The following is a 25,418-nucleotide window of genomic DNA, read 5'->3' as shown; positions in this document are numbered from 1 at the left end:
TGGTGAAGATAAGCTGATGGAGGTGAGTTTTTCTCATTTCTCACGCTATTCTAGCCAAATGAAGAAAATAGCGCATCTGCTGGGACTGCTCTAAAAGAGCAGTGTTAGGTGGCGTGTGTCAGCGGTGAAATTTGGTGGGTGTTGGAAATGAAAAGTCATTGGCAAGCAGTGAGTGAGGTGTAGATCACGTGGCTGGTGTGGATGAAGCTGAGCAGAGATATTAGGTTTGGGCCTTTTGGGCTTGGGTTTATAATTGAAAAGTTAGTTGGGCTGAATAATAATAGTAAGGCCCATAGTTAGTTGACTCTATATTAGGTATCAGAAAATATTGTATTTGCATGGGAAAGAAATATGAAAGAGTTATGCAGTGAAGTGTCTCTTAGAGTTTAGCTGTTCTCGAATTAGCCATTGGAGTTCTTGGGCTTCTCGAATTGTCATACCTTGTTCATCATCCATCTTTTATATTCAATCATCATTATACATCTAAATTTCATAACCATTTCCATTTTTATTATAGAAAATACCCTACAAACAAGAAAATACATTACAGAAGTGGCGACGTTCACAGGGGGAGGGAGAAGCTGCACTGATGGGAAGAAGGAGAGAGGGGAAGGAGGAGCTGAAAATTTTGGGAGTAAGGAGACTTCATTTGAATTTTTTTTTTTGGGGAAATGGCGTCTTTTGAAAGACGCTATTAGGATTAGTTTTTGTTTTTGCTAGTTTTAACGCCTTTTTTTAATGCAGATTTTTAAGAATAAAAAATTCAATCCACGTACCCCAGGAGAACCTGGGAAGACGCTGTAGCATTACTCATACAATTAGAGCAGTCCCACCAGGTTATGTAAAACCCGTTTTTAGTTAAAATAGATAGCAGAATTCGTAAAATCCTCTTCCATCGGTTTATGTAAACGAAATGCAAAGTAGCGTTGGCATAGATTCATGTACAGTGCAACGCCAGATGAGGCGTTGCACTGTACACACATCTATTGCTTATTTTATTATTTCTTTCACTTTCGTTTCACCTTTCTGCCTCTTTCTCTTGTTTCTCCGCTTCTCTCTCATACTCTTCTCCTTCTTCTTTTTTTCCCTTTTCCTTTCCCTACCGACGCCGGCCTCTACCTTTTCATAATCTTTGTTGAAGCTTTTTCTGCCGGATCGGCCAAATGGAGGGAAGCGTGAAAATGGGGATTTTGAGAGATTGGAGCGGAGAGATCGACGCCCTGGAGAGTTAGGGTTTGGATGGCGTCCTGGAGACCCTCGGCGGGGTCCATCCCGAGATCTTCCATGTTTTCCTTCACCAAATCGTCAAATGCCTCATGTGAGATTGTGCGCCCAGCCTTCGCCGTCGTCTTCGGTGGACCCATCTGAGCCACGATTGTCCCCCCCCCCCCTCCCCCTCTCTGTGTTGATCTCACGCCGCAGAGCTTGAACGCGGCTCGGTCATAGGCCTTGGCGGCTTCTATAGCCGTGTCGAAGGTCCCCGGCCACACTCGTGAGTCGCAACGATTGGGATCTCGGATCTCCGCCGCGTACTTGCCCCACGGCCGTTGTCGCACGCCTCTGTAGTGCCTTTTCACTTCTACACTTGGGTTTTCCGGAACGGACAGGGAAGGTTGAGGTTGGGTTCCCGAATTGGATCCACTTGTATTGCTTTTGCTCGGGAGCGAGATCTTCAGCGTGGGGCTGAATGTTGGAAATTTTTGGTGGGTGAGTTTTTTGGATTGGCCGAATGAGGAGTTTTCTGAAAATTTCAGCGTTTTTCTGGAACGGTTGGTGAAATTGAATGGCGCGAACTTGTCAATAAAAAAGCAATAAAAAATAATACAGAAAGAATATAGGGATAAGAATAAATAATCGGATATATGGTGTTTTTAAAACTCATTAGCTAAACTAGATAAAGTGCTAATGAGTTTTGATTAGCTATTTTAGATTGAGAAATAGACAAGCTGGTGTGAATGCTCTTATGCCCAAAAATAAGGGGTTTGTTTGCCAACGTTCAGAGAAGACGTGAGTAGTGCTACTGGTCCCACACGGTACAAAAGTAGTAAGGTCTCGCAGTTGCCCTCAAAAGCTTAAAAAAATCACGTGACTTTTGCAATAAAGCCTACGAGGCCTTACTGCTCTTGTACCGTATGGGCTCCGGTAACACTGCTCACGTCTGCTCCGGACGGTGGTCAATTATAAAAACCACTCCCACGCAATCCATTAACCATCAGACAGAACCCAAAAGTCAAAAAGATCTGAAACCAAATAGTAGCTATGCTGTTCATCGAACTCCTAGCCACTTTTTTCCTAGTCCTCCTTCCCTTACTTTCCATCCTCTTCCTTACCAGAGCTTCAACACCCAAAAAGCAATCATCTCCACCACCCTCCGCCACCGTCAGCCCCCCAAGATCCTACCCTATAATTGGTTCGTTCCTGGCCGTGATTGCTAACCAAGACCGCCGTCTCCAATGGATTTCAGACATCCTCCAAGTCTCACCCTCCGCCACCTACGTCCTCCACCGCAGCGTCGGCACGCGCCAGGTGTTAACCGCCAACCCAGCCGTCGTCCAGCACATCCTCAAGACCAACTTCCACAACTACGGCAAGGGAGACTTTATCAACGGAACCCTCAAAGACTTCCTCGGCCACGGGATCTTCAACGTGGACGGCGAATCCTGGAAATTCCAAAGACAAGTCGCCAGCCATGAATTCAACACCAAGTCTCTCCGCAAATTTGTCGAGACCGTCGTGGACACCGAGATCTCCGACCGCCTCATCCCCATCCTCTCCTCAGCTGCCGCAACCGGAACTGTCCTAGACTTCCAGGACATTCTTCAAAGGTTTGCCTTCGATAATATATGCAAAATCGCTTTCGGATTCGACCCCTCCTACCTGTTGCCTTCTCTTCCACAAACCAAGTTCGCTCAAGCTTTTGATGAAAGCGTCACGATCAGCAGCGAGAGGTTGAGGGCGTTAATCCCACTCGTTTGGAAAATTAAGAAGCTTTTGAATATTGGGTCCGAGAAGCGTCTGAGAATCGCAGTCTCAGAAGTTAAAGAATTTTCCAGGAAAATAATAAGAGAAAAGAAGCACGAGCTCAGAGAGAAGGCCTCGCTCGATTCCGTCGACCTTTTGTCACGGTTCTTGAGCTCCGGCCACTCGAATGAGAAATTCGTGACCGACATAGTAATAAGCTTTATTCTTGCTGGGCGTGACACTACCTCCTCGGCATTGACATGGTATCTTTGGCTACTCTCCAAGAATCCGCTTGTCGAATCCGAGGTTCTCATGGAAATCAAAGAGAAATCCGAAGCGCCTGTCTTTGACGAAGTCAAAGACATGATGTACACTCACGCTTCTCTGTGTGAAAGCATGCGGTTGTACCCGCCTGTCGCGACGGACACGAAGGAGGCCGTGAACGATGACGTTCTGCCAGACGGGACGGTGGTGAAGAAGGGGATGAGAGTGACGTACATACCGTACGCGATGGGGAGATTGGAGACGCTGTGGGGGTCTGACTGGGCGGAGTTCAAGCCTGAGCGGTGGCTGGAGAAGGACGAGGCGGAGAACAGTACTCGCTGGAGGTTCGTGGGGAGGGACGCGTTCACGTATCCGGTGTTCCAGGCGGGGCCGAGGATTTGCTTGGGGAAGGAGATGGCGTTCTTGCAGATGAAGAGGGTGCTCGCGGGGGTTCTCAGGCGGTTCAAGGTGGTGCCGGCGTTGGAGGAAGGTGTGGAGCCGGAGTTTGTTCCGCAATTCACTTCCAAAATGAAAGGTGGGTTGCCGGTGAGGATTGTGGAGAGGGATGAGAATGAATGATTAATGGTAGGTGTTTTAATTATACTAGTACTAGGTTTGACCTTTGAATTTGGATTGTATATTCCATTTTATGTGAACTTTCTGTAACTTATAGTAATCATATTCCAAAAAATTGAGTACTAATTTTTAACTTGATTTAATGATCAAGTTAACTTGTTTTTATGATCAAGTTAACTAGATGTTTCCACCTATGTGTGATGTTTTGCTATATATATATATATTTCTTGAAATTATTTTGCTTTTAATTCCTGGGTAGAAATTGAATGACCTTTGCTAAACTTGGGGATTCCTTTTCTGTTGCTGTTGCTTATGATGCCCTACTTCTACTTGGGGGATTAGGCTTACACTACCGCATAGAAGCTGTAGTTTAAAACTACAGCGTTTTGTATTTAAAACCACCGCCGGACAGTACCGTTTACTAACTTCACTAACAGCAGTCAGCAGCAACGACTTAAAAAAGGACTTGACAGCTGAAAATATGCTAACCTTGAAAAGGCAACAACCATCCACATGGAATCTGATCCAATAGCAACCAACAACTTTCTTGTCAGCTGCATGCATTCTAATTTTCATATTCATCTTTCTCAAAAATCGCCAAAGCTTTAATGCTACTATAATTTTTGTCCACCGTTTTATGTGTAAACCAGGATTTCAGTAGAATCATGAAATGATTCACCTTAGAGAAAGCCTCCACCGGTCCACGTTGAATCTGATTTCCCATTGTGACCAACAGCTTTTTTATCTGAGGCACTCTGGTAGAAGTTTTCATATCCATCATCTTTGGCATCATCCCAGCCAGCCCAACCGTCACTTTTATGGGGTGCAGCTCCCTTTGTCGATCATTCCTTCCTATTGTCTTTGATGTCGACTGTGCTACTCCAGAAGAAGAATTCCATCCTTGGTTCTCCTGTTTAAACTCTTGATAAAATCCATTTCTCACTATCATTCCGTTGCCAGCCATCAGTCTTCCAGTTAATGCCTTCTTTAGTGTACTCTTCAACTTTCTGTGAAGCGATTGCCATAACCCCCTTCATGATCCCCCATATTCTCTGCCCAATCTCTGATGTCTTTGCAGTGACAACATTGACATTCTCATTTACCTTGCGATCGTAACCACCTTCCTTCACCTTAGAAGTGATGTCTTTTGTGCCAGCTTGGACAACATTCGCCGCGGAATGAGCTGCAGACGCAGCAGCCAAAGATAGCTTACCGAGCCCCTGAGAAACAACGGAAAACATATCGCCTTGCAAATCGTTCCTCGGTGGAGGCCCAGAAGAGGATCCAAAGCCGACGTACTTGCAGCCTTGTGAGGGCGGAAGCCCATCGGGGCGGGGCTCGTTCTCGACCATCTTCCTTGTAAAGAAGCTCTCCTTGTTGGCTGCCAAGACCTCCAACTGTGACCGCATGTAAATATCCTCCGACTCCTCCGTTGACTTCACCCTCACTGGCGCGCCTCCCCCGCCGGGGGAACCTTTAACGTCCTCCCATGGTGATTTATGTTGTTGTTTTTAGTTTTTGGTAGGGTTTTTCTCTCTTAGAGCATTCCCAATGATTTATGTATTTTTCAATGTAGAATAGCTAATCAAAATCTATTTTATCTAGTTTAGCTAATGAATTTTAAATGCACTATACATCCGATTATCTATTTTTAACTCTATATTATTTTTTTATTATTTTTAATTTATTTATTTCATTATAGTATTTTTTTTTCACGTGGGTCCCGCTTTATAACTCCACTACTTTACACACTTTCTCTTAAATCTCCACTATAAAGGAAGAAAAAAAAGAAAAAAAGAAAAAAGAACATGGAGTGGTGGAGGGAAAAAGGAAAAAAACAAAGCTAAAAAGTGGAGATAAATAATAAAAAAAATAGATAAGTAAATAGTATAACTCTACATGTAGAGTTCCACTATTTATGGAATTAAAGAAAATCTATTATAGAGTTGGAATACATAAGCTGATGGAATCTCTTTTTAACACTTTTGTTATCTATTCTAACTTAAAGTTGCAAATAGATAATCAATTGGGAGTGCTCTTAGAGTGCTTTTGTCCCCTTGAGGAGAAAGTAGTTTTGTCTCATCCTGTTATGGGATTAAGATGTAGTTTTCTGTCTTTGTAGTTTCGTTTTTTGTTCTGGGATGAATGTTTTCACAGTCCTGGGTGAAATCGTTTTTTGTTCCAGTGTTTGTGTAATGTGATTCATCTCAGTGTTGTGGGTTGTTTGGGCACTGAAACATCCTCCAGGGAGCGCATTCAATCTGCTTTTTGGCTTCTTAATTGGCTTTGTGCTTTCCCCTCTGCAGTTTGATCTCCGAGCGTGTTGATCCGCGGGGATTGCTTGGTGTATATTGTGAGGACCTACTACATATCTAGGTGGGTTGAATGGTACTAATCAGATTTGTGCCAAGTTGGTTCTTGCTCAGATGATGGTGTTTGTGTTCGCACGACTCGAGCAGGACTCCGTGGATCTGGGTGTTACAATTCTCAGGGCCTCTGTTCGACAGGGTGATGACAGCATGAAGATTCTCGTTGCGATGGTATGTAGAGGATGCAGTGAAGGTTTTTGCTGCTGTGCCGATGACCCATGGCACCGACGGATATGATTGCAAGTTCTTAGGCGGTTCTCGTAATTTTAGCATGAAGATGCGTTATTGCAAGGGCAGTTCACGGTTTTAAATGATGTGCACACACGGTTTTTTCTCCATCCGGAAATGGGGGAGTGTATGGCTATGGTGTTTGTCACTCAAAGCACAAATTCTGCGGGCGATTTAAAGGGAATCCGACTTTTCCGTCTCGGATGGATCGTTGTCTTTGTTTGCTTCTATTGTCGTTTTTTTTTTTTTTTTTTTTTTTTTAAGATCTATCCTGATTTGTAAAAGCTATTTTATAGCTCAGAATTCGTGTCTTCTCCTAGATCCAATAGAGGTTCATGTATATGTAGGGGCATCATTCTGTTGTCTGGATAGAATTTATAGTAGCTGTGATTTGTAATGGTCTGAGTCTGACTTTGCTTGGGTAGAAGAAACTTTACTCTTGTGCCTTTGACTTGGTTTATTAGGGAATCTTTGTAACCCTGGACATTTGACCGTTTTGGTCTCCTTTATATATTGGAATCACAAAAAAAAAAAAAAAAAAACAAAAACAAAACAAAAAAGAAGAACAAAGAAAATGGTACTGTTAGTGAAGTTAGTAAATGGTGCTGTCCAGCTTGTCATTTTTTAAGTTATTAGGTAGTTGTAAGCACAAAACGCTGTAGTTTTAGCACTACCGCATAAAAGCCTAATCCTTAGGTTTGTTTGTTTCAAATATTATTCTGAATGATATTTTATTTTTTTCAAAAATAAATTATATTTAATTTAATTTTTTAAAATTTTTTAAAATTTTATCTCACAAAGTCAAATTTCGTAATTCACACAATAAATTCGAATAATATTCGGATTTAACACCTAAACAGACCATAACATAGTATTTTAACCATCCCAATGAAAGATTGTTAAAATTTTATTTTATTTATTATGTAACATCATGTCGACAGTTAAATATAACAAAATAAAATATTAATGAAAGATGGTCCTCCTTTACTGCTACGAACATAAATAGAATTTTGAAATATAGGGCATTTTCTCCCTTTTGTGTAAAAGTTCATGGACCTTACTCACTCTCAAAAGACACTTTGAAAGAGGAGGGGTGTCCATGGCTTATAAAGTCTACAAAACAAGGATCTCTTAGCAATGTGGGACACTTTAACACGCTCTCTCACGTGTGACATCTTTGGCCAAACACGTGTTCAACAATGGAAGGGAAAAACCCATCATTATCAAAGGAACCTGCTCTGATACCATGTAAAAGACCATGGGCCTTACTCACTCTCAAAAGACGCCTTGAGAGAGGAGGGGTGTCCATGGCTTATAAAGTCTACAAGACTAAGATCTCTTAGCAATGTGAGACACTTTAACACTAAACACAATCAAATAGAAAATACATCACCTGAACACACGTGACTAAAATTGTATATTATACCTCATATCAAATGTGTGTAAATATAATTATACTCTTAGGTTAATTTTTAATTTTTTTTTTTAAAAAAAGAACTATTTTAAGTCACGTGTGGGCAATGTAATTTTTTTTTTTTCGTTCAAGTTATGCTACATTTGTTTCGGCGTAAAATGATTTCCGTCGTAAAATATTTTCTAGGAAGTCATTTTTCAAGAAAATATTTTTTGGTGTTTAGCGCGTACGGAAAATTATAAATATATTTTATATTTTCATTCAATTATATTAAATTATAAAAATTAATTTTTATTCACAACAATAATGTAAAATAATATAAAAAAAAAAACTAAAAAATTATGTTTAATTAAATTATACACATTGACTAACAATAACTATATTTTTTAGAATTGGGATTATTTTAAAAAAATATTTTTAAAATGGCCAGCAATTTGTGCTCAGCTCAGCTCAGCAGCTCGTTTAAAGCTCGACTGGATCGCTCGCCCGACTCGTTAATTCAACTCGTTAGCTCGTTCATATCTTACATATATATTAGTAAATAGTAAATATAGTATAATATATATAGTATTACATATTAATTATAATACTTTGATAATAATATTTAGTATGTTAAATTAACATAATAAGTTATTAATAGTTAGTATATAACAAATATTAAATAGTTAGTGCGCAAATACACACACACACATATATATCACATCACACACGGTTAACAATAGTTATATATTATACTTATATTATAGTTACTTAATTATATAGAATATATTAGACTTACTATTTGTTCACATTATACATATACCATAGTTTATACTCTCTAGTTATATATAATAACATATTGTTAATTTGTTATTTATAAACTATAGTTATGTGTTATATTTTGTAACATCCCTTATATAGTTACATATTATATATTTATGTTATTAATAAATGTATAGAGGTTGTTCATAAATTTGGGCTTGAATTCTGCTTTGATCACTTATTGAAAAATTTAATAGTCTACATCGAGCTCTAGTTGAACCGAGCTTGTCGAGTAACCCGGCTCGGCTCGAATGTTATTTTCAATGAACTCGATCAAGCTTGAGCTCGAGCTCGCCCGAGTTTTAAATGAGCTAAGCTTGAACATGCAATTTACAACTCGACTCGAATTTGAGCTAGACTAATAAACGAGTCAGTCTTAAAATTTTCAAACTCGACTCGGCTCGATTACATCCCTAGTCTCTATCATTAAAATGATAATTGGATTTTTTTTTTTTTTTTTTTTTTTTTTTTTTTTTTTTTAAGTAATGATCTACTAACAAATATTTTAAATTTACCTCGACATGAGCTCATTTAAAATTTAATTAGAGTTCAATGAAATCATTATCATTCTCCACACTAACTACAATTATAAATTTATATATAATTAAAATATGTAACAAAAACTATTATAACTACAATAAGTGGTTTTTTTTTTTTTTTTTTTTTGGGTTTTTAGGGTAAGAGCTAAGTGGTTTGGATTGACGGCCCAGGAAAAAAAACTTGAGGGAGGGGGGTAGTTTGGACTAATGCGTTGATGCAAGCTGATGTGTTTTTCTTTTAGTAGATTCTTTGGATTGATGGCTCAGGAAAATGGGCCCACTGACGCATTTCTTTTTCTAAGCCCACTGACGCGTTAAGATAAACAAGTGTTAAGCCCTTAATGTCAGCAAGTGGTCCACCAGTCAAACAAACATAAGTTATTGAAACGGTGTGTTTAATAAAAAAAATCTCTTATCATCGTATTCTTCCCCCTTTTCATTTAACCTAAACCTAAAAGTCTAAAAATGTTGGATCTGTTAGCATAAAAAATTTCAGATGTTCCAGAGCTGCTTGACTCGTTTGCCCTGGCCTAATGTTTGATGAGTGGGTGTTGATTGCCCCCGATCATCTGTTGAGGGTGGGCAAGCAGGGAATTTTCTACTGCAACAAGGTAAATTTATATATATATATATATATATTCCTTTTTTTTTTTTTTTGAAAAAAGAGTACGGCTTTCATTTAAACAAACCAAAGACCCAAAGGTCCAATTACATTGTTAAGGAATACCGAGACTCCCTAAATAGAAAATCAGAATTAAGTTCTGATTTAGGAGCAAACTACCTAAAAAACACCAAAAGATTACAAGACCATACATTAGAAGCCACCCTAACCAAATAAGCACCACTACTAAAAAGATGGCTGATCTACGCTATAAAGCGAAAAACTCCAATAAAATCCAAGCATCTAACAGGTAGCTTGCAGATCAAACTTAAGAACACAGCATCCAACAAACAACACCCCCACAAACGAAGATGGCCGAAAAAACTGCAACTAAGAAAACCAAAAACAATACAACCCAAACAGAGGCTCAGTGAAGGGAGGTAGCGATCTTCCCAGAACCGCCGTCTGACGTGGTAAGGGAAGCCGGGAGAGTGGCACGTGGTCATCACGTGCCAGGAAGGTCTCTGGTGCGTGAATGCCACACGCCGATGTGGAGGGGGCATTGGAGAACACGCCAAACGTCGGAGGACTCAGAGGACACTAGGGAACCCAAAGGTGAGGTCGATGTTGTGCAATAATGGAGAGAGAAGCGTAGATCTAGATCCTAAAATTTCGATCCAAACAAACCTTCCAAAAACACACAACCCACGCCCTCTTTCCTCACCACGGAGCTCACCGGAAAGCCCCAGCACCTAAAAAAGTCTGCTTGCAACAAGAAACAACAGAAAAACAAAGAACCAAAGAACCAAAAAACAACCTCCATCAATTCAAAACAACCGTGAAGAAACAAAGCTCCAACAGCCCTAAAGCTTGGAGAAAATGGGCCATCCACCCTTGAAAATAAGCTGAGGAGGAACAAAAAAACCACTTTAGCCATAAAGGCTAAGGGGAGACACCAGCATCCGAAAGGGAAGGCGTGAACCCCCAACCCCTCCCCCCAAAGAGTGAAAACCAAGCAAACTCAAAGCTTTTCCTTCTTCGGTTTTTCCTTTGGAGAAAAAATATCAGCTTTTCCTTTTTATATATTCCTGTTAAGAGGAACATAGTTTATAAAGAGAAAAAAAATAATTTATGTTATCATTATATTATAATTCAATCCCTTCAAAATGAATTCTTTACTCCATGTTTTTAGCCATAAACTCAAAATGGTTATTTCTTCATAAAAATAAATAATTATTACTAAAAATTAGAAAAGATAAAATGTAATGGTTATTTCTATTATTTAGTTTGATAAAAATATATATGTTCCCTTTGAAATTATATCAAAATTATTAAAAAATTCCAAGATAGATATATATATCTTCTGATGTTTTCTCAGCATCCAGAACAAAGATAATCCGTGTGACGTACCGGGTGACGTGCAAAGAAAGAAGTAGTCAAGTGTAAAATAGGCATGTATACAATTATGCCCAAAAATAAGAGACAATTATAAAAACCACTCCCACGCAATCCATTAACCAACCGACAGAACCCAGAAGTCAAAAAGATCTGAGACCAAATACTAGCTATGCTGTTCCTCGAACTCCTAGCCACTTTTTTCCTTCTCCTCCTTCCCTTACTTTCCATCCTCTTCCTTACCAGAGCTTCAACACCCAAAAAGCAATCATCTCCACCACCCTCCGCCACCGTCAGCCCCCCAAGATCCTACCCTATAATCGGTTCGTTTCTGGCCGTACTTGCTAACCAAGACCGACGTCTCCAATGGCTTTCAGACATCCTCCAAGTCTCACCCTCGGCCACCTACGTCCTCCATCGCAGCGTCGGCACGCGCCAGGTATTAACTGCCAACCCAGCCGTCGTCCAGCACATCCTCAAGACCAACTTCCACAACTACGGCAAGGGAGACTTATTCAACGGAACCCTCAAAGACTTCCTCGGCCACGGGATCTTCAACGTGGACGGCGAATCCTGGAAATTCCAAAGACAAGTCGCTAGCCACGAATTCAACACCAAGTCTCTCCGCAAATTCGTCGAGACCGTCGTGGACACCGAGATCTCCGACCGCCTCATCCCCATCCTCTCGTCAGCTGCCGCAACCGGAACTGTCCTAGACTTCCAGGACATTCTTCAAAGGTTTGCCTTCGATAATATATGCAAAATCGCTTTCGGATTCGACCCCGCCAACCTGTTGCCTTCTCTTCCACAAACCAAGTTCGCTCAAGCTTTTGATGAAAGCGTCACGATCAGCAGCGAGAGGTTCAGGGCGTTAATCCCACTCGTTTGGAAAATCAAGAAGCTTTTGAATATTGGGTCCGAGAAGCGTCTGAGAATCGCAGTCTCAGAAGTTCAAGAATTTTCCAGGAAAATAATAAGAGAAAAGAAGCACGAGCTCAGACAGAAGGCCTCGCTCGATTCCGTCGACCTTTTGTCACGGTTCTTGAGCTCCGGCCACTCGGATGAGAAATTCGTGACCGACATAGTATTAAGCTTTATACTTGCTGGGCGTGACACTACCTCCTCGGCATTGACATGGTATCTGTGGCTACTCTCCAAGAATCCGCATGTCGAATCCGAGGTTCTCAAGGAAATCAAAGAGAAATCCGAAGCGCCTGTCTTTGACGAAGTCAAAGACATGATGTACACTCACGCTTCTCTGTGTGAAAGCATGAGGTTGTACCCGCCTGTCGCGGCGGACTCGAAGGAGGCCGTGAACGATGACGTTCTGCCAGACGGGACGGTGGTGAAGAAGGGGATGAGAGTGACGTACATACCGTACGCGATGGGGAGATTGGAGACGCTGTGGGGTTCTGACTGGGCGGAGTTCAAGCCCGAGCGGTGGCTGGAGAAGGACGAGGCGGATAATAGTCACTGGAGGTTCGTGGGGAGGGACGCGTACACGTATCCGGTGTTCCAGGCGGGGCCGAGGATTTGCTTGGGGAAGGAGATGGCGTTCTTGCAGATGAAGAGGGTGCTCGCGGGGGTTCTCAGGCGGTTCAAGGTGGTGCCGGCGTTGGAGGAAGGTGTGGAGCCGGAGTTTGTTCCGCAAATCACTTCCAAAATGAAAGGTGGGTTGCCGGTGAGGATTGTGGAGAGGGATGAGAAAAAATGATTAATGGTAGGTGTCTAGCTCGTATTTATCTTTTAATTATACTAGTACTAGGTTTGACCTTTGGATTTGGATTGTGTATTGCATTTTATGTGAACTTTTCGTAACTTATAGTAACTATATCAATAAAACCATTAATTATTCCAAAAAAAAATTACAAGTATTAATTTTGAACTTATTTTTATGATCAAGTTAATTAGATGTTCCGGCCTGTTAGAGAAAATATTGGTTCCTTAGGTATCTGGCTCAACTGAACCATTTGAGCTCCGTTGGTCCTTCCAAACGGACCAACCAACCCGAACACATTGCACCATTCGAGATTGCGGATATCTCGAAACCACTCGAGATTTAAGGGATATAAATCTCATATATTTCGTTGTAAGAAGTGTAATCGAAGTCGCACCAAAGAGATAACGAATTCAGAGAAATTCGTACACCCATGTTATACAGCTGCGAATCTCGAAAGATCCGTGCATCCGAGCTCACATTGTCTTCAACTGTAAATCCCTAAATCCAGGATTTAGGGAACCACTTGACTAATCCAAAATCTCTATAAATATAGATGTTACCCAGGTATTATACGCATTTTGTTTTCTCAAAATTACTTAGAACATTCTCTCTTAAATTGTCTACAAGCTTAGATATCGAAGTGGGATTGTTGATATCTCCCGATGTAGTTCTCATTTTGTAGATTCCAAGAAAAGAAGAAATCAGACGAATCGTGAAATAACACGTCACTTACCGAAAAATTGCATTGCCTATATATGTGATGTTGTGCTATATATATTTTTGAAAGTTAAAAAATGGGTTTTTTCTTCTATTTATATAATTTTAATTTGCTTTTAATTCCTGGGTAGGAATCGCTAAACGTGGGGATTCCTTTTCCGTTGCTGTTGTTTATGATGCTCTGTTTCTGCTTGGGTAAGTGACACGTAAACAATGTTATAAAACGCGGCTGGCTCTAGCTGCTCTTCAACTGAAGCTTGTGCCTTGAGGCTTCTCCTTTACCCCGAAAGGAGAAAGAGAAAAGATCAGGAAAAAAAACAAAAATACACACATCATAAATCATTGTATATTCTAATACAAGGCGAGATTGAAGCTCGATGATTATTGCCAAACCATCACTCACACACACACGACTCACACTAATCAGGTCTTTTTTTTTTTTTAGATAATTAAAGTCAAGTATTTCATGTATTTCTAAGGAATTTTCCATGTCACTTATAGTCATCTAGAGCTTTTTTTTTTTTTTTTTTTTTTAAAAAAATAATAAATAAATTATGGAATAACAACTATAGTTTTCTTGATGGTAAAAGCCTGGTTGATTGGGCATCCTTAGTGACAAGGGGTAATTCTGAAATTTCATAAGGTTGGAAATGAGTTTTGGCTGCATATTGTGGGTCCAAAATGTTTGCCGCATGTTACAATTTTAGTCATATTTAATGTAATATAATTTGCCATTTAGTTTTTTGTAAATAATTACTATTTGATGCTTGCATGGCTTCATATATTGACCATTGAAAGAGCTTTTTTGCAGGGCTCATAGTGGCTATATTTTGCTAAAGAGTGTTAGTTGCAAAATAAACTTTGAAGGATAAATCTGTTTATGTGCAAATCATTCTAATTAGGCACAAAATTTTTTTGGTGGGAGAAGATTTTTTTGTGGAGCTAAAAATTTGAAATTTTTTTGGTAACGATGATAGTTTGATCTTTATTATGGAATGTTGTCTTACTTCAAGCTTATGGGTTGGTGTATTTTTTTTTTTTGTTCACTGTTAGTTTACTAGTTAAATGCTCACTGCATACACTGTTATGCAACTTCAAATTAGTGGACAAAGGTATCCACTGATTTAAGAGGCGTATTACAATGTGCATATTTTCTTTACATTTTTATGCAAAATGTAGGATACTAAAAAAATCAACTCCCATTAGACAATAAATTAACTCCATTACTTGAGCATCAACTTTCAAGTATTACACATCTTTCAAAACACAAAATTAAAGGTAAATATTTTGTTCTTTTGTCATCATCCTCAAAAAGGCACAAACAACCAAAAGAGTTTACAATCCAAGATAATCCCAAAGCAAACGTCAAATGCTTCATTCTTCTTCTCATAATCACTGGTAATAACTCTAATCCAGATGCCCTGTCCATCGCATCGATTGAAGCACTCTTCCAGCATATTGCAAGCACAAAAAAAATCAAAAAAATAGCAAACAATCTTTCAGCCTTCTTATTTTAAGTTAAAGATAGCAACCAATTTTTTCAGATCCCACAAAAAGAAAAAAGCAAACAACTTTTCATGCTTGTCCTATATTTAATTGCAGCATTTTAAGAACTATATCATAGCCCGACCTTCCAAAAAATATTTATTTTTTCACTGCAGCTTTAGCAGGCGTGTTTGGAGGGCTGTTTTGGTTGACTGCAAGGTGGTTAATCCTGCTGTTGAATGGGAAGAAGTGGTGAGCAGAGCTGGAGTGTAGCGAAGCTCACTGGTAGGAGCTTGTGAGTGAATTTATGCAGACTCTGCTTAATTAATTGGGTGCATCGGTTTATCGTCTGTGGAAGTTGAGAAATGACTTGTGACGTCATGCATGGCAATCTTCCCAGAACAGAAGAGGCATGGTGAAACAAATTAAGTAGGAAGTCAGATCCAGAATCATGGCTAATTAAAGGGAATTTCAAGAAGACAAGGCATCAATGCTCAACTTGTTCGTTTGTGGAAATTGTAACTTTCTGTCTTTGTTTGTTGTAATGGTTTGTTCTCTGTTCTGTTAGGCAGGAAGTGTTTTGTTCCTTTTATTGACTTTGCATCCAGTGTTTTGCGAGAGAGATCGAGATGTTGTATGCAATGTTTGATCGATGAAGGTTTTAATTCATCAAAAAAAAAAAAAAAAACTAGTATATTTGCTGCATTTTCATGCTTGTCCTATATTTGCTTCATTTTAAAAAGTATATCATAGCTAGCCGGCCCTGGCCATGATAATTAACGAGGTTGCAGGAGGAGAAGTTACAATTACAAAATCATTTATACTTTGGGGATATAAGTAATACCTTGTCATTATAATATATATATTCGTTAATTGGTAGAAGCTATAGAGTGACGTAGAGAGACAGACAGTGCATGTAGTCATGTAGAGTGTAATAACTCCGACTCATTTTCGAAGGTAAAATAGTTTTTTATTATCTATGAGAATGGACGACTGAACAAAATAATAAAAACCCGATATTTTATATATAATACTTTATGTTTTATTAAATGCCCGCTTTTATATTTGACTAAATACCTTCTTTTACATTTTAAAAAAAAAAATTATATTAATATTGAAAGCCTCTTTTACACGTAACAATTTATAGCAATATTTAATACCTAATTTTTGTCTTACATGTAAAAGTTTAATTGCCAAAAACCCTAGTGGTTCCAAGTAAGAAAACCCTAGACTTATAAATACACCTATTATGCGTGAGCCTCTCTTCTCATCTCACAAAATTTTAGAAGCCGTCCCTCTCTCCCTCTTTCACAAAATTTATGGTTTTCCCCCACTTCTATCTCTCACAGTAGACTGCACGAGGTAAACTCCTGTTCTCTTATTTCCTTTTCCTTTTGCTACAGCTGTGGGTCATGAACCATGTGTTGTCCTTGTTTATTATTGATTGTATATTTATTTTCTTCCTTGCTCTTCTTTTCATGTACTAGACTAGGAATAGGTTTTGCTGTTATTTCTTTTTCACCAAAGCCGTAGCAGATGATAGCCTTGGGATATTACTTTTTCCTCCCATTCTCTTTTCTGAGCAATGCACAGCATGCCTTGTACCTTTTTTTTTCGTTGCCCTTATAAAAACAATTGATTTTTGGGTTCTTTCAAGCCTTAAACGAAAAAACATTATTTTGTACCATATTTTTTCTTTTCCGTTTCATTGCAGGAATTGTCCTAATTTTTCTTGTTCCTTTCTTTCTTTCGGACAGTGGTCTCCCCACTTAATTTTCAGCGACTTTAAAATTTTTCCTCTTTTCTTATACTGTACCCTACCGGATTATGTCCTATCCTTACGGTTTTGCTACAGCCATTTGTTATTTTATTATTTTTTTAGTTGTCTTAAATCTGTTTCGCAAATAAGCTAAAACAATTTTAATTGAAGTATTTCAAACTTTTTTGTAAATTGCTTAAAATTACGGAGCCTTTAATAATTTATTTTGAGTATATATATAATTTGTGACACCTAAGTTTATAAAATAAAAAATCTACAGTCACTAGCACGTGTTAATACCTTCTTTTAATATATGTTAACATCTATATACAAAGTGTAAGGGGCTGGTGTTGATAAATCCTATATATATATATATATATATATATATATATATATATATATATATATATATATATATATATATATATATATATTATGGAGTTATTTTAACAACCTATAATATTTTCGGTAATTTATACGTATATATATAATAAGGTCGGTCTTCACAACACATGCAAGTATGCAACCTCTTTTCTTATTTTATTAACAACATGAAACTTCATCAATGTATACAACTACAATAGAAAATATTTCTTATGATATTTATCTTTATTGAATCCTATTTCTAATAATAAAAATATGTTATTTCCTATTTAATAATTTAATTATTATACGATTAATGTCGTCGAATGTACCTCGGGAATCCATTCTCAATAGGCTAGCAAGATGAACTGTAGTAGTGTCTGGATATTTACTAGTGATGAGTATCTAATATTAATTTATTGGAACCTGTACTTAGGTGACTAACTCGCTGTCAAGGAAATTGCCTTAGTTGCATTCGGAGAGGTAAGGGATCTTCTACCCCTTCTAAAATTATTTTTTGTCATTATTTTATCCATTGATTATAACATATTTATGAATAATTGTTCTCATTTTGTGTTTCAAATTTATATTGATGCATGAAGAACTGTTTTAAAAATAGTTTTGAGATGAAAGTTGTTGATATAAATGTTATTTTTGATATCAGCAATTTTAAGAGAAGCTTTAATTATAAAAGATTTTCTAATTACAGTAAATTGCTCAGTTGATTCTCGAGACGGGAAGTTACAGTTTTTTTGAAATTAATGAGAAAATGAGAGTAAAAACCCTCTCATACGTTGCATCAAGAGATACCAAGCACAGTAAAAGAAATAAACATAAATTATGAGGAGAAAGATTTTTATAGATGAGGCACGTGTGTAGAGGAGATTATTATTTTGGCCCCAGAGATATTCACAGAGATTTACAGAGTTTAAGCTTGGTACCGTTGCTTGGATGGAAGCGCAACTGCTGAAGGATTTAGAGAAAGCGGAATCCATCCCTATGTCATGCTAAGTGCACTTTAATTAATTAGCTGGTGGGGCAAGCTTGTGGCCACAGTTTACCTGCCTAAGGTCGTAGTAGACCGCACAACCCTAATACACATAGCATAATAGTGTACATGGGTCTTAAATATGATAAGTTTATTTACCAACCAATAATTTTATACTTTACGAAAAATGCCGAATTTATATTTTATATTATGAAAATTTCTGATTCCAAGTGTGTTTTTGAATACTCGTTTTGAAAGAAAATGAATTTAACTTAACCGTTTTATGGTTGAGAGTTACCTTACTGAGCATTTCTTACTCACCTTTTATTTTATTTTGTTTTCAAGTTATGAACAGAGAAATCTAAACAGCCGGAATGAGATCTTAGCGGTTTGAAGGCGTTACGTGAGAGTTTGGCGATGGCTTTCCGCGAGCGGAGAGAAGCCACCGGGTTTGCTTGACGCACGCTTCATATTACGTACATTCTTTGAGATTTACAATTAGTCACCGATGACGAAGGCCAGGTGCGTGGATTGTGCATGTCACCAGGAAAGTGCTCCAACCACCTTGTGTGAGGTGACGAATTGGCTTACATAATTAAAATCCACGATATGGGCACAATAATATTGTTTGACCAAAAAAAAGGCTCCTTGGATTTTACTTTTTAGGAATTATTCTATTTTATTAGATTAAATCTTCATTTATTTGACAAAAAGAAACACTATGAATACCCTTTATGTGGATTATTTATTTTACTTTATCTTTTTATTTTGGGTCAACCCATCTTTTGGTTATAAAAACTTGTTACATATAATTAAAAAATGGGTGCATATATGATTCCATACAAGATTGTGATTCCCATGGTGTGGCCCCTAAACACAATCAGATAGAAAATACATCACCTGAACACACGCGACTAAAATTGTATATTATACCCCATATCAAATGTGTGTAAATATAATTATACTCTTAGGTTAATTTTTAATTTAATTTTATTTTTTTAAAAAAATATTTTCTCACCATAAAAATTGGATACTCATGATTGTTGGTTTACGACTGTTGAGACCCACGACCAGACTACGTGTCTTTTTCCATTGGGACGTCCCATAACATGAGACCAAAGGCCATGCCATGGGCCTCGATCCTTCAACAGAGACCCACGTCCAAGTTGTGGGTCTTTGGTCGTGGAGAGGCCCATACAGATATAAGTTCCCTCCTATTGTGTGTGTGTGTTTTTTTTTTAAAAAAAACTATATATATATATATTGTTTATATGATGTAGGGGTATAATAGACATTTTAAGTCACGTGTGGGCTATATAATTTTTTATTTTTTTTTTCGTTCAAGTAATGCTACATTTGTTTCGGCGTAAAATGATTTCCGTCGTAAAATATTTTCTGAGAAGTCATTTTTTAAGAAAATATTTTCCATCGAAAATATTTTTTGGTGTTTAGCGCGTAGGGAAAATTATAAATATTTTTTATATTTTCATTCAATTATATTAAATTATAAAAATTAGTTTTTATTCACAACATAAAAATAATAATGTAAAATAATATATATATAAAAAAAAAAACCACTAAAAAATTATGTTTAATTAAAATATACACATTGACTAACAATAATAATATCTTTTAGAATTGGGATTATTTTTAAAAAATATTTTTAAAATGGCCAGCAATTTGTGCTTGTCAAAATCCGTTCCATCTGAAATGGTCGGATCCTGGCCAGTATGGCCGAAATCTGGCACAATATCGCCAGAATCTGGAGACGGTGGTCGGACATTGCCTGATTCCGGCAGAAATTTTCAGATTCTGACTAGTGTTGGAATCTGGCTTGTCGGAATCTAGCAATAGTTGTCAGTTTCCTTCGATGGTCGACTGTTGGAGTGTGAAGGTCGACTACGTCGTTTAAAAAAGGGTCGATTGCATCTACTGTCTAGGGAAAATGATTTACACTTTTATTTTTAGAAATTTACTAAGCATTTTTGGTCATACGGAAAATCATTTTATGGTTGACTATTATTTTTGCTCTCACCAAACATTGAAAAATACTAAAATTATTTTACGCTGAAACAAACGAAGCATTAATAGAAAATGCTCATGCACGGTAGGGGGCAAAGTGAAAATGTTGATGAAAGTCGATCAATTCCAAGACCATCTAATTGCTTGATAGATTGGGAAAAATAGTATAAATGTAATCCAAGAATTTTGTTGTTGCAATTGCTGTAAACATTTATCATAAAAAGAAGCACTTTCATTTTAATTGACAAAAAAAAGTTTGACCAATTTCTGGTTTTTTTGGGGTCAACCTGTTCGGCTTTAAAAAGCCATGCTGAGATATTTTGTAAGAGAATTTTACGTGTAGCATTACTCTTATAAAAGTCTGAAGAAAGAAAGAAATGGATGATTCCATATTAATACAAGATTGGGATTTTCTCACGAGGTATTAATTGACTCAGTCTAAAACACATTCACATCCAACTATCCAAGAAACTTCGGGCCAAAGAAAAGCCCAACCGCCGTATATATTGTTAAAAGTTAAAACCTTAATGCCGTTTTTCAATTCTAACCCCACAAGCTGATTTATTTATTTATTGCCCCTTGTTCAAGTGTTTCGATCTAATATCTATATAATTCTTTAAATATATATTTTCATTTTACCAATTAAATCATTTGAGCAACAATGAATGTACTAATGTAGCTTGATGTAGCGTGTAAAATGAAAGGGAAAGGGATAGTTTGATAATGCCTTTTAAGACGGTTTTTTATTTTTTAACAAATTCAAAACATAAAACACTTACAAAAATTCAAAATTATTTTTATATTTACGTCATAATACAATAAAAAATAAAAAGTCTCATCCAAAAAATTTTAAAAAACAAATTATTTTTCAGGTCAATGTAACTCTTTGTATAAAATTTAGGAAAATAGCTTACGTTTTCTAAAAACATAAATCATTTCTCCAAAAATATCAAATATTAATGTTCATTCTCGCAAATAATCTCTTACTTCACCCACCTCATAGTCGCCCTCCTTCGCCGGTGCCATCACACTCTACTTATACATCTACCAGTCGATGTCAGCCTCGTCAGAACCCCCAACAAACACCATGCAGCACTGCCTGATTCCCCTTCTCCTCTCTTTGCAATCCCTCATTAGTCATTAGCTTTGTCACGAATGGTTAATGGTTGTGTTCAAATGATTTTCATGTCAACCAAGCACTCAAAAATAATTTGACATCATTTTTTTGCCTCCATTGACTAATGAAAATAAGTGATTTTTCTCAAAATATTTCCCCTAAAAAAAAATAAAATTGCCTAAGCTTAAAACCTTACAAAAGAACAATAATAAAATAAGATAACTCTATTCCTTCCCAGCGACATAGGTATAAAATACTTCATTTTTATTTTGAATAGTGTTTGTTATATATATGTTTGTGTAAAAAAAAAAAAAAAAAAACCTTATCAGTACATTGTAAATTATAATTCAGTCCCTTCACCGTGTTCGTAGCCATAAATGCTACAAAAACTAAAAAACTAATAATAGGATCCCAAACCAGGACAGAGATAATCCGTGTGACGTGCGAGGAAAGAAGCAATCAAGTGTAAAATACAGAAACCAAATAGCCATGTATACAAATATGCCCAAAAATAAGGGTCAATTAGCGCAATAAAAAAAAAAAAAAAAAAAAAAAAAAAAGAGAAAGAAAGAAAAGAGCCCGCTAATTAGACATTATAAAAACCCACTCCCACGCAATCCATTAACCAAACAAATTACCGACCAACATTTCCCATCCGACCGAACACAAAAGTTAAGAAGATCTGAGACCAAATAGTAGCTATGCTGTTCCTCCAACTCCTAGCCACTTTTTTCCTTCTCCTCCTTCCCTTACTTTCCATCCTCTTCCTTACCAGAGCTTCAACACCCAAAAAGCAATCATCTCCACCGCCCTCCGCCACCGTCAGCCCCCCAAAATCCTACCCTATAATCGGTTCGTTCCTGGCCCTGCTTGCTAACAAAGACCGAAGTCTCCAATGGCTTTCAGACATCCTCCAAGTCTCACCCTCGGCCACCTACGTCCTCCATAGCGGCGTCGGCTCGCGCCGGGTGTCAACTGCCAACCCAGCCGTCGTCCAGCACATCCTCAAGACCAACTTCCACAACTACGTCAAGGGAGACTTTTTCAACGGAACCTTCAAAGACTTCCTCGGCCACGGGATCTTCAACGTGGACGGCGAATCCTGGAAATTCCAAAGACAAGTCGCTAGCCACGAATTCAACACCAAGTCTCTCCGCAAATTCGTCGAGACCGTCGTGGACACCGAGATCTCCGACCGCCTCATCCCCATCCTCTCCTCAGCTGCCGCAACCGGAACTGTCCTAGACTTCCAGGACATTCTTCAAAGGTTTGCCTTCGATAATATATGCAAAATCGCTTTCGGATTCGACCCCGCCAACCTGTTGCCTTCTCTTCCACAAACCAAGTTCGCTCAAGCTTTTGATGAAAGCGTCACGATCAGCAGCGAGAGGTTCAGGACGTTAATCCCACTCGTTTGGAAAATCAAGAAGCTTTTGAATATTGGGTCCGAGAAGCGTCTGAGAATCGCAGTCTCAGAAGTTCAAGAATTTTCCAGGAAAATAATAAGAGAAAAGAAGCACGAGCTCAGACAGAAGGCCTCGCTCGATTCCGTCGACCTTTTGTCACGGTTCTTGAGCTCCGGCCACTCGGATGAGAAATTCGTGACCGACATAGTATTAAGCTTTATACTTGCTGGGCGTGACACCACCTCCTCGGCATTGACATGGTATCTGTGGCTACTCTCCAAGAATCCGCATGTCGAATCCGGTGTTCTCAAGGAAATCAAAGAGAAATCCGAAGCGCCTGTCTTTGACGAAGTCAAAGACATGATGTACACTCACGCTTCTCTGTGTGAAAGCATGAGGTTGTACCCGCCTGTCGCGGCGGACTCGAAGGAGGCCGTGAACGATGACGTTCTGCCAGACGGGACGGTGGTGAAGAAGGGGATGAGAGTGACGTACATACCGTACGCGATGGGGAGATTGGAGACGCTGTGGGGTTCTGACTGGGCGGAGTTCAAGCCCGAGCGGTGGCTGGAGAAGGACGAGGCGGATAATAGTCACTGGAGGTTCGTGGGGAGGGACGCGTACACGTATCCGGTGTTCCAGGCGGGGCCGAGGATTTGCTTGGGGAAGGAGATGGCGTTCTTGCAGATGAAGAGGGTGCTCGCGGGGGTTCTCAGGCGGTTCAAGGTGGTGCCGGCGTTTGAGGAAGGTGTGGAGCCGGAGTTTGTTCCGCAAATGACTTCCAAAATGAAAGGCGGGTTGCCGGTGAGGATTGTGGAGAGGGATGAGAAAAAATGATTAATGGTAGGTGTCTAGGTCGTATTTACCTTTTAATTATACTAGTACTATGTTTGACCTTTGGATTTGGATCGAGTATTGCATTTTATGTGAACTTTTCGTACTTATAGTAATTATATCAATAAAACGATTAATTATTCCAAAAAAATTACAAGTATTAATTTTGAACTTATTTTTATGATCAAGTTAATCAGATGTTTTGGCCTGTTAGGAAAAATATCGGTTCCTCAGGTATCTGGCTCAACTGCCGGTTGGTCCTCCCAAATGGGCCAACCGACCTGAACACATTGCACCATATGAGATCGAGATTTAAGGGATATAAATTTCAAATATTTCGTTTTAAGAAGTGCAATTAGAGTTGCACTAAAGAGATAACAGATCTCGAGAAATCCGTACGTCTGAGTCATACGGCTGCGAATCCCGAGAGATCCATTCATCCGAGCTTACATTGCCTTTAGCTGTAAATCTCTAAATCCAGAATTTAGGGAATCACTTGATTACATCAAAACCTTTATAAATATAGATATTATTCAGGTATTATACACATTTTGTCTCTTCAAAATTACTTCGAATATTCTCTATCAAATTATCTACTAACTTAGGCATCGGAGATGGATTGTCAACATCTCCGGACGCAGTTTTTATTTTGTAAATTCCAAAAAAATAAAAAATCAAACAAATCGTGAATTGACACATCACCTACCAAAAAACTGCATCAACACAGCCTATATATGTGATGTTGTGCTATATAAATTTTTTGAAAGTTTAAAAAATGGGTTTTATCTTTTATTTATATAATTTTATTTTGCTTTTAATTCCTGGGTAGGAATTGCTAAACCTGGGGATTCCTTTTCCGTTGCTGTTGTTTATGATGCTCTGCTTCTGCTTGGATAAGTGACAAGTAAACAATGTTATAAAACGTGGCTAGCTCTAGCTGCTTGTCAACTTAAGCTTCTGCCTTGAGGCCTTTCCTTTACGCCGAAAGGAGAAAGAGAAAAGATCAGGAAAAAAAAAAAAATACACATATCATAAATCATGATAGGTAAAGAGAATACAAAATAGTATAGGTCAAAAAAGTCATTGTATATTCTAATACAAGGCGAGATTGAAGCTCTATGATTTTTTTGGCAAACCATCACTCTCTCACACACACGACTCACACTAGTCAGGTTTTTTTTTTTTTTTTTTTTTTTTAGATAATTAAAATCAAGTATTTCTAAGGAATTTTCCGTGTCACTGATAGTCATCTAGAGCATTTTTTTTTTTTTTTTTTTTTTTAACTAAATTATGGAATAACAACTATAGTTTTCTTGATGGTAAGTGCCTGGTTATTGGGCATCCTCAGTGACAAGGGGTAATTCTGAAATTTCATAAGCTCGGAAATGAGTTTTGGCTGCATATTGTGGGTCCAACATGTTTGCCGCATGTTATATACAATTTTAGTCATATTTAATGTGCTAATATAATTTGTCATTTAGTTTATTGTAAATAATTACTATTTGATGCTTGCATAGCTTCATATATTGACCATTGAAAGAGGTTTTTTGCAGGGATCATAGTGGCTATATTTTGCTAAGAAGTGTTAGTTGCAAAATAAACTTTAAAGGATAAATCTGTTTATGTGCAATTCATTCTAATTAGGCACAAAATTTTTTTGGTGGGAGAAGATTTTTTTGTGGAGCTAAAAATTTGAAATGTTTTTGGCAACGATGATATTTGATCTTTATTATGGAATGTTGTCTTATTTCAAGCTTATGGGTTGGTGTATTATTTTTTGTTCACCGTTAGTTTGGTAGTCTAATGCTCACTGCATACACTGTTATGCAACTTCAAATTAGTGGACAAAGGTATCCACT

General features: G+C 38.0%; 3 protein-coding genes, 1 long non-coding RNA gene and 1 pseudogene across 4 annotated transcripts; 4 read left to right on the top strand and 1 right to left on the bottom strand.

The window, feature by feature from the left end:
* The first annotated feature begins 2,230 nt into the window (after positions 1 to 2,230).
* Positions 2,231 to 3,810, top strand: LOC133857887 (cytochrome P450 94A2-like). Its single transcript, XM_062293260.1, has one exon. The coding sequence runs from the start codon at positions 2,260 to 2,262 to the stop codon at positions 3,802 to 3,804; it is 1,545 nt and encodes a 514-aa protein (XP_062149244.1). The 5' UTR covers positions 2,231 to 2,259; the 3' UTR covers positions 3,805 to 3,810.
* A 556-nt stretch (positions 3,811 to 4,366) lies between these two features.
* On the bottom strand, positions 4,367 to 6,443 carry LOC133856862 (probable ADP-ribosylation factor GTPase-activating protein AGD6; annotated as a pseudogene).
* A 4,817-nt stretch (positions 6,444 to 11,260) lies between these two features.
* LOC133858087 (cytochrome P450 94A2-like) lies at positions 11,261 to 13,197 on the top strand. The gene has a single exon (XM_062293531.1). It carries the CDS (start codon positions 11,321 to 11,323, stop codon positions 12,860 to 12,862), a length of 1,542 nt encoding a protein of 513 aa, XP_062149515.1. The 5' UTR covers positions 11,261 to 11,320; the 3' UTR covers positions 12,863 to 13,197.
* A 3,149-nt stretch (positions 13,198 to 16,346) lies between these two features.
* On the top strand, positions 16,347 to 18,910 carry LOC133856612 (uncharacterized). The gene is made up of 3 exons (XR_009898231.1): positions 16,347 to 16,432; positions 17,629 to 17,675; positions 18,526 to 18,910. It is a non-coding gene; the product is annotated as an uncharacterized LOC133856612 (long non-coding RNA).
* A 3,051-nt stretch (positions 18,911 to 21,961) lies between these two features.
* On the top strand, positions 21,962 to 23,656 carry LOC133858155 (cytochrome P450 94A2-like). The gene has a single exon (XM_062293615.1). It carries the CDS (start codon positions 22,021 to 22,023, stop codon positions 23,560 to 23,562), a length of 1,542 nt encoding a protein of 513 aa, XP_062149599.1. The 5' UTR covers positions 21,962 to 22,020; the 3' UTR covers positions 23,563 to 23,656.
* The last annotated feature ends 1,762 nt before the right edge of the window (positions 23,657 to 25,418 follow it).

This window comes from Alnus glutinosa, chromosome 14 (genome assembly GCF_958979055.1).
Source record: "Alnus glutinosa chromosome 14, dhAlnGlut1.1, whole genome shotgun sequence".
NCBI lineage: Eukaryota > Viridiplantae > Streptophyta > Magnoliopsida > Fagales > Betulaceae > Alnus > Alnus glutinosa.
The sequence above is the reverse complement of the archived record's forward strand: the minus strand, read 5'-3'. Positions and strand labels throughout refer to the sequence as shown.

What these genes read in the sequence shown, in the direction of transcription:
- LOC133857887 (XM_062293260.1), top strand. Translation starts at nt 2,260, where the DNA reads ATGCTGTTCATCGAACTCCTAGCCACTTTTTTCCTAGTCCTCCTTCCC.
- LOC133858087 (XM_062293531.1), top strand. Translation starts at nt 11,321, where the DNA reads ATGCTGTTCCTCGAACTCCTAGCCACTTTTTTCCTTCTCCTCCTTCCC.
- LOC133858155 (XM_062293615.1), top strand. Translation starts at nt 22,021, where the DNA reads ATGCTGTTCCTCCAACTCCTAGCCACTTTTTTCCTTCTCCTCCTTCCC.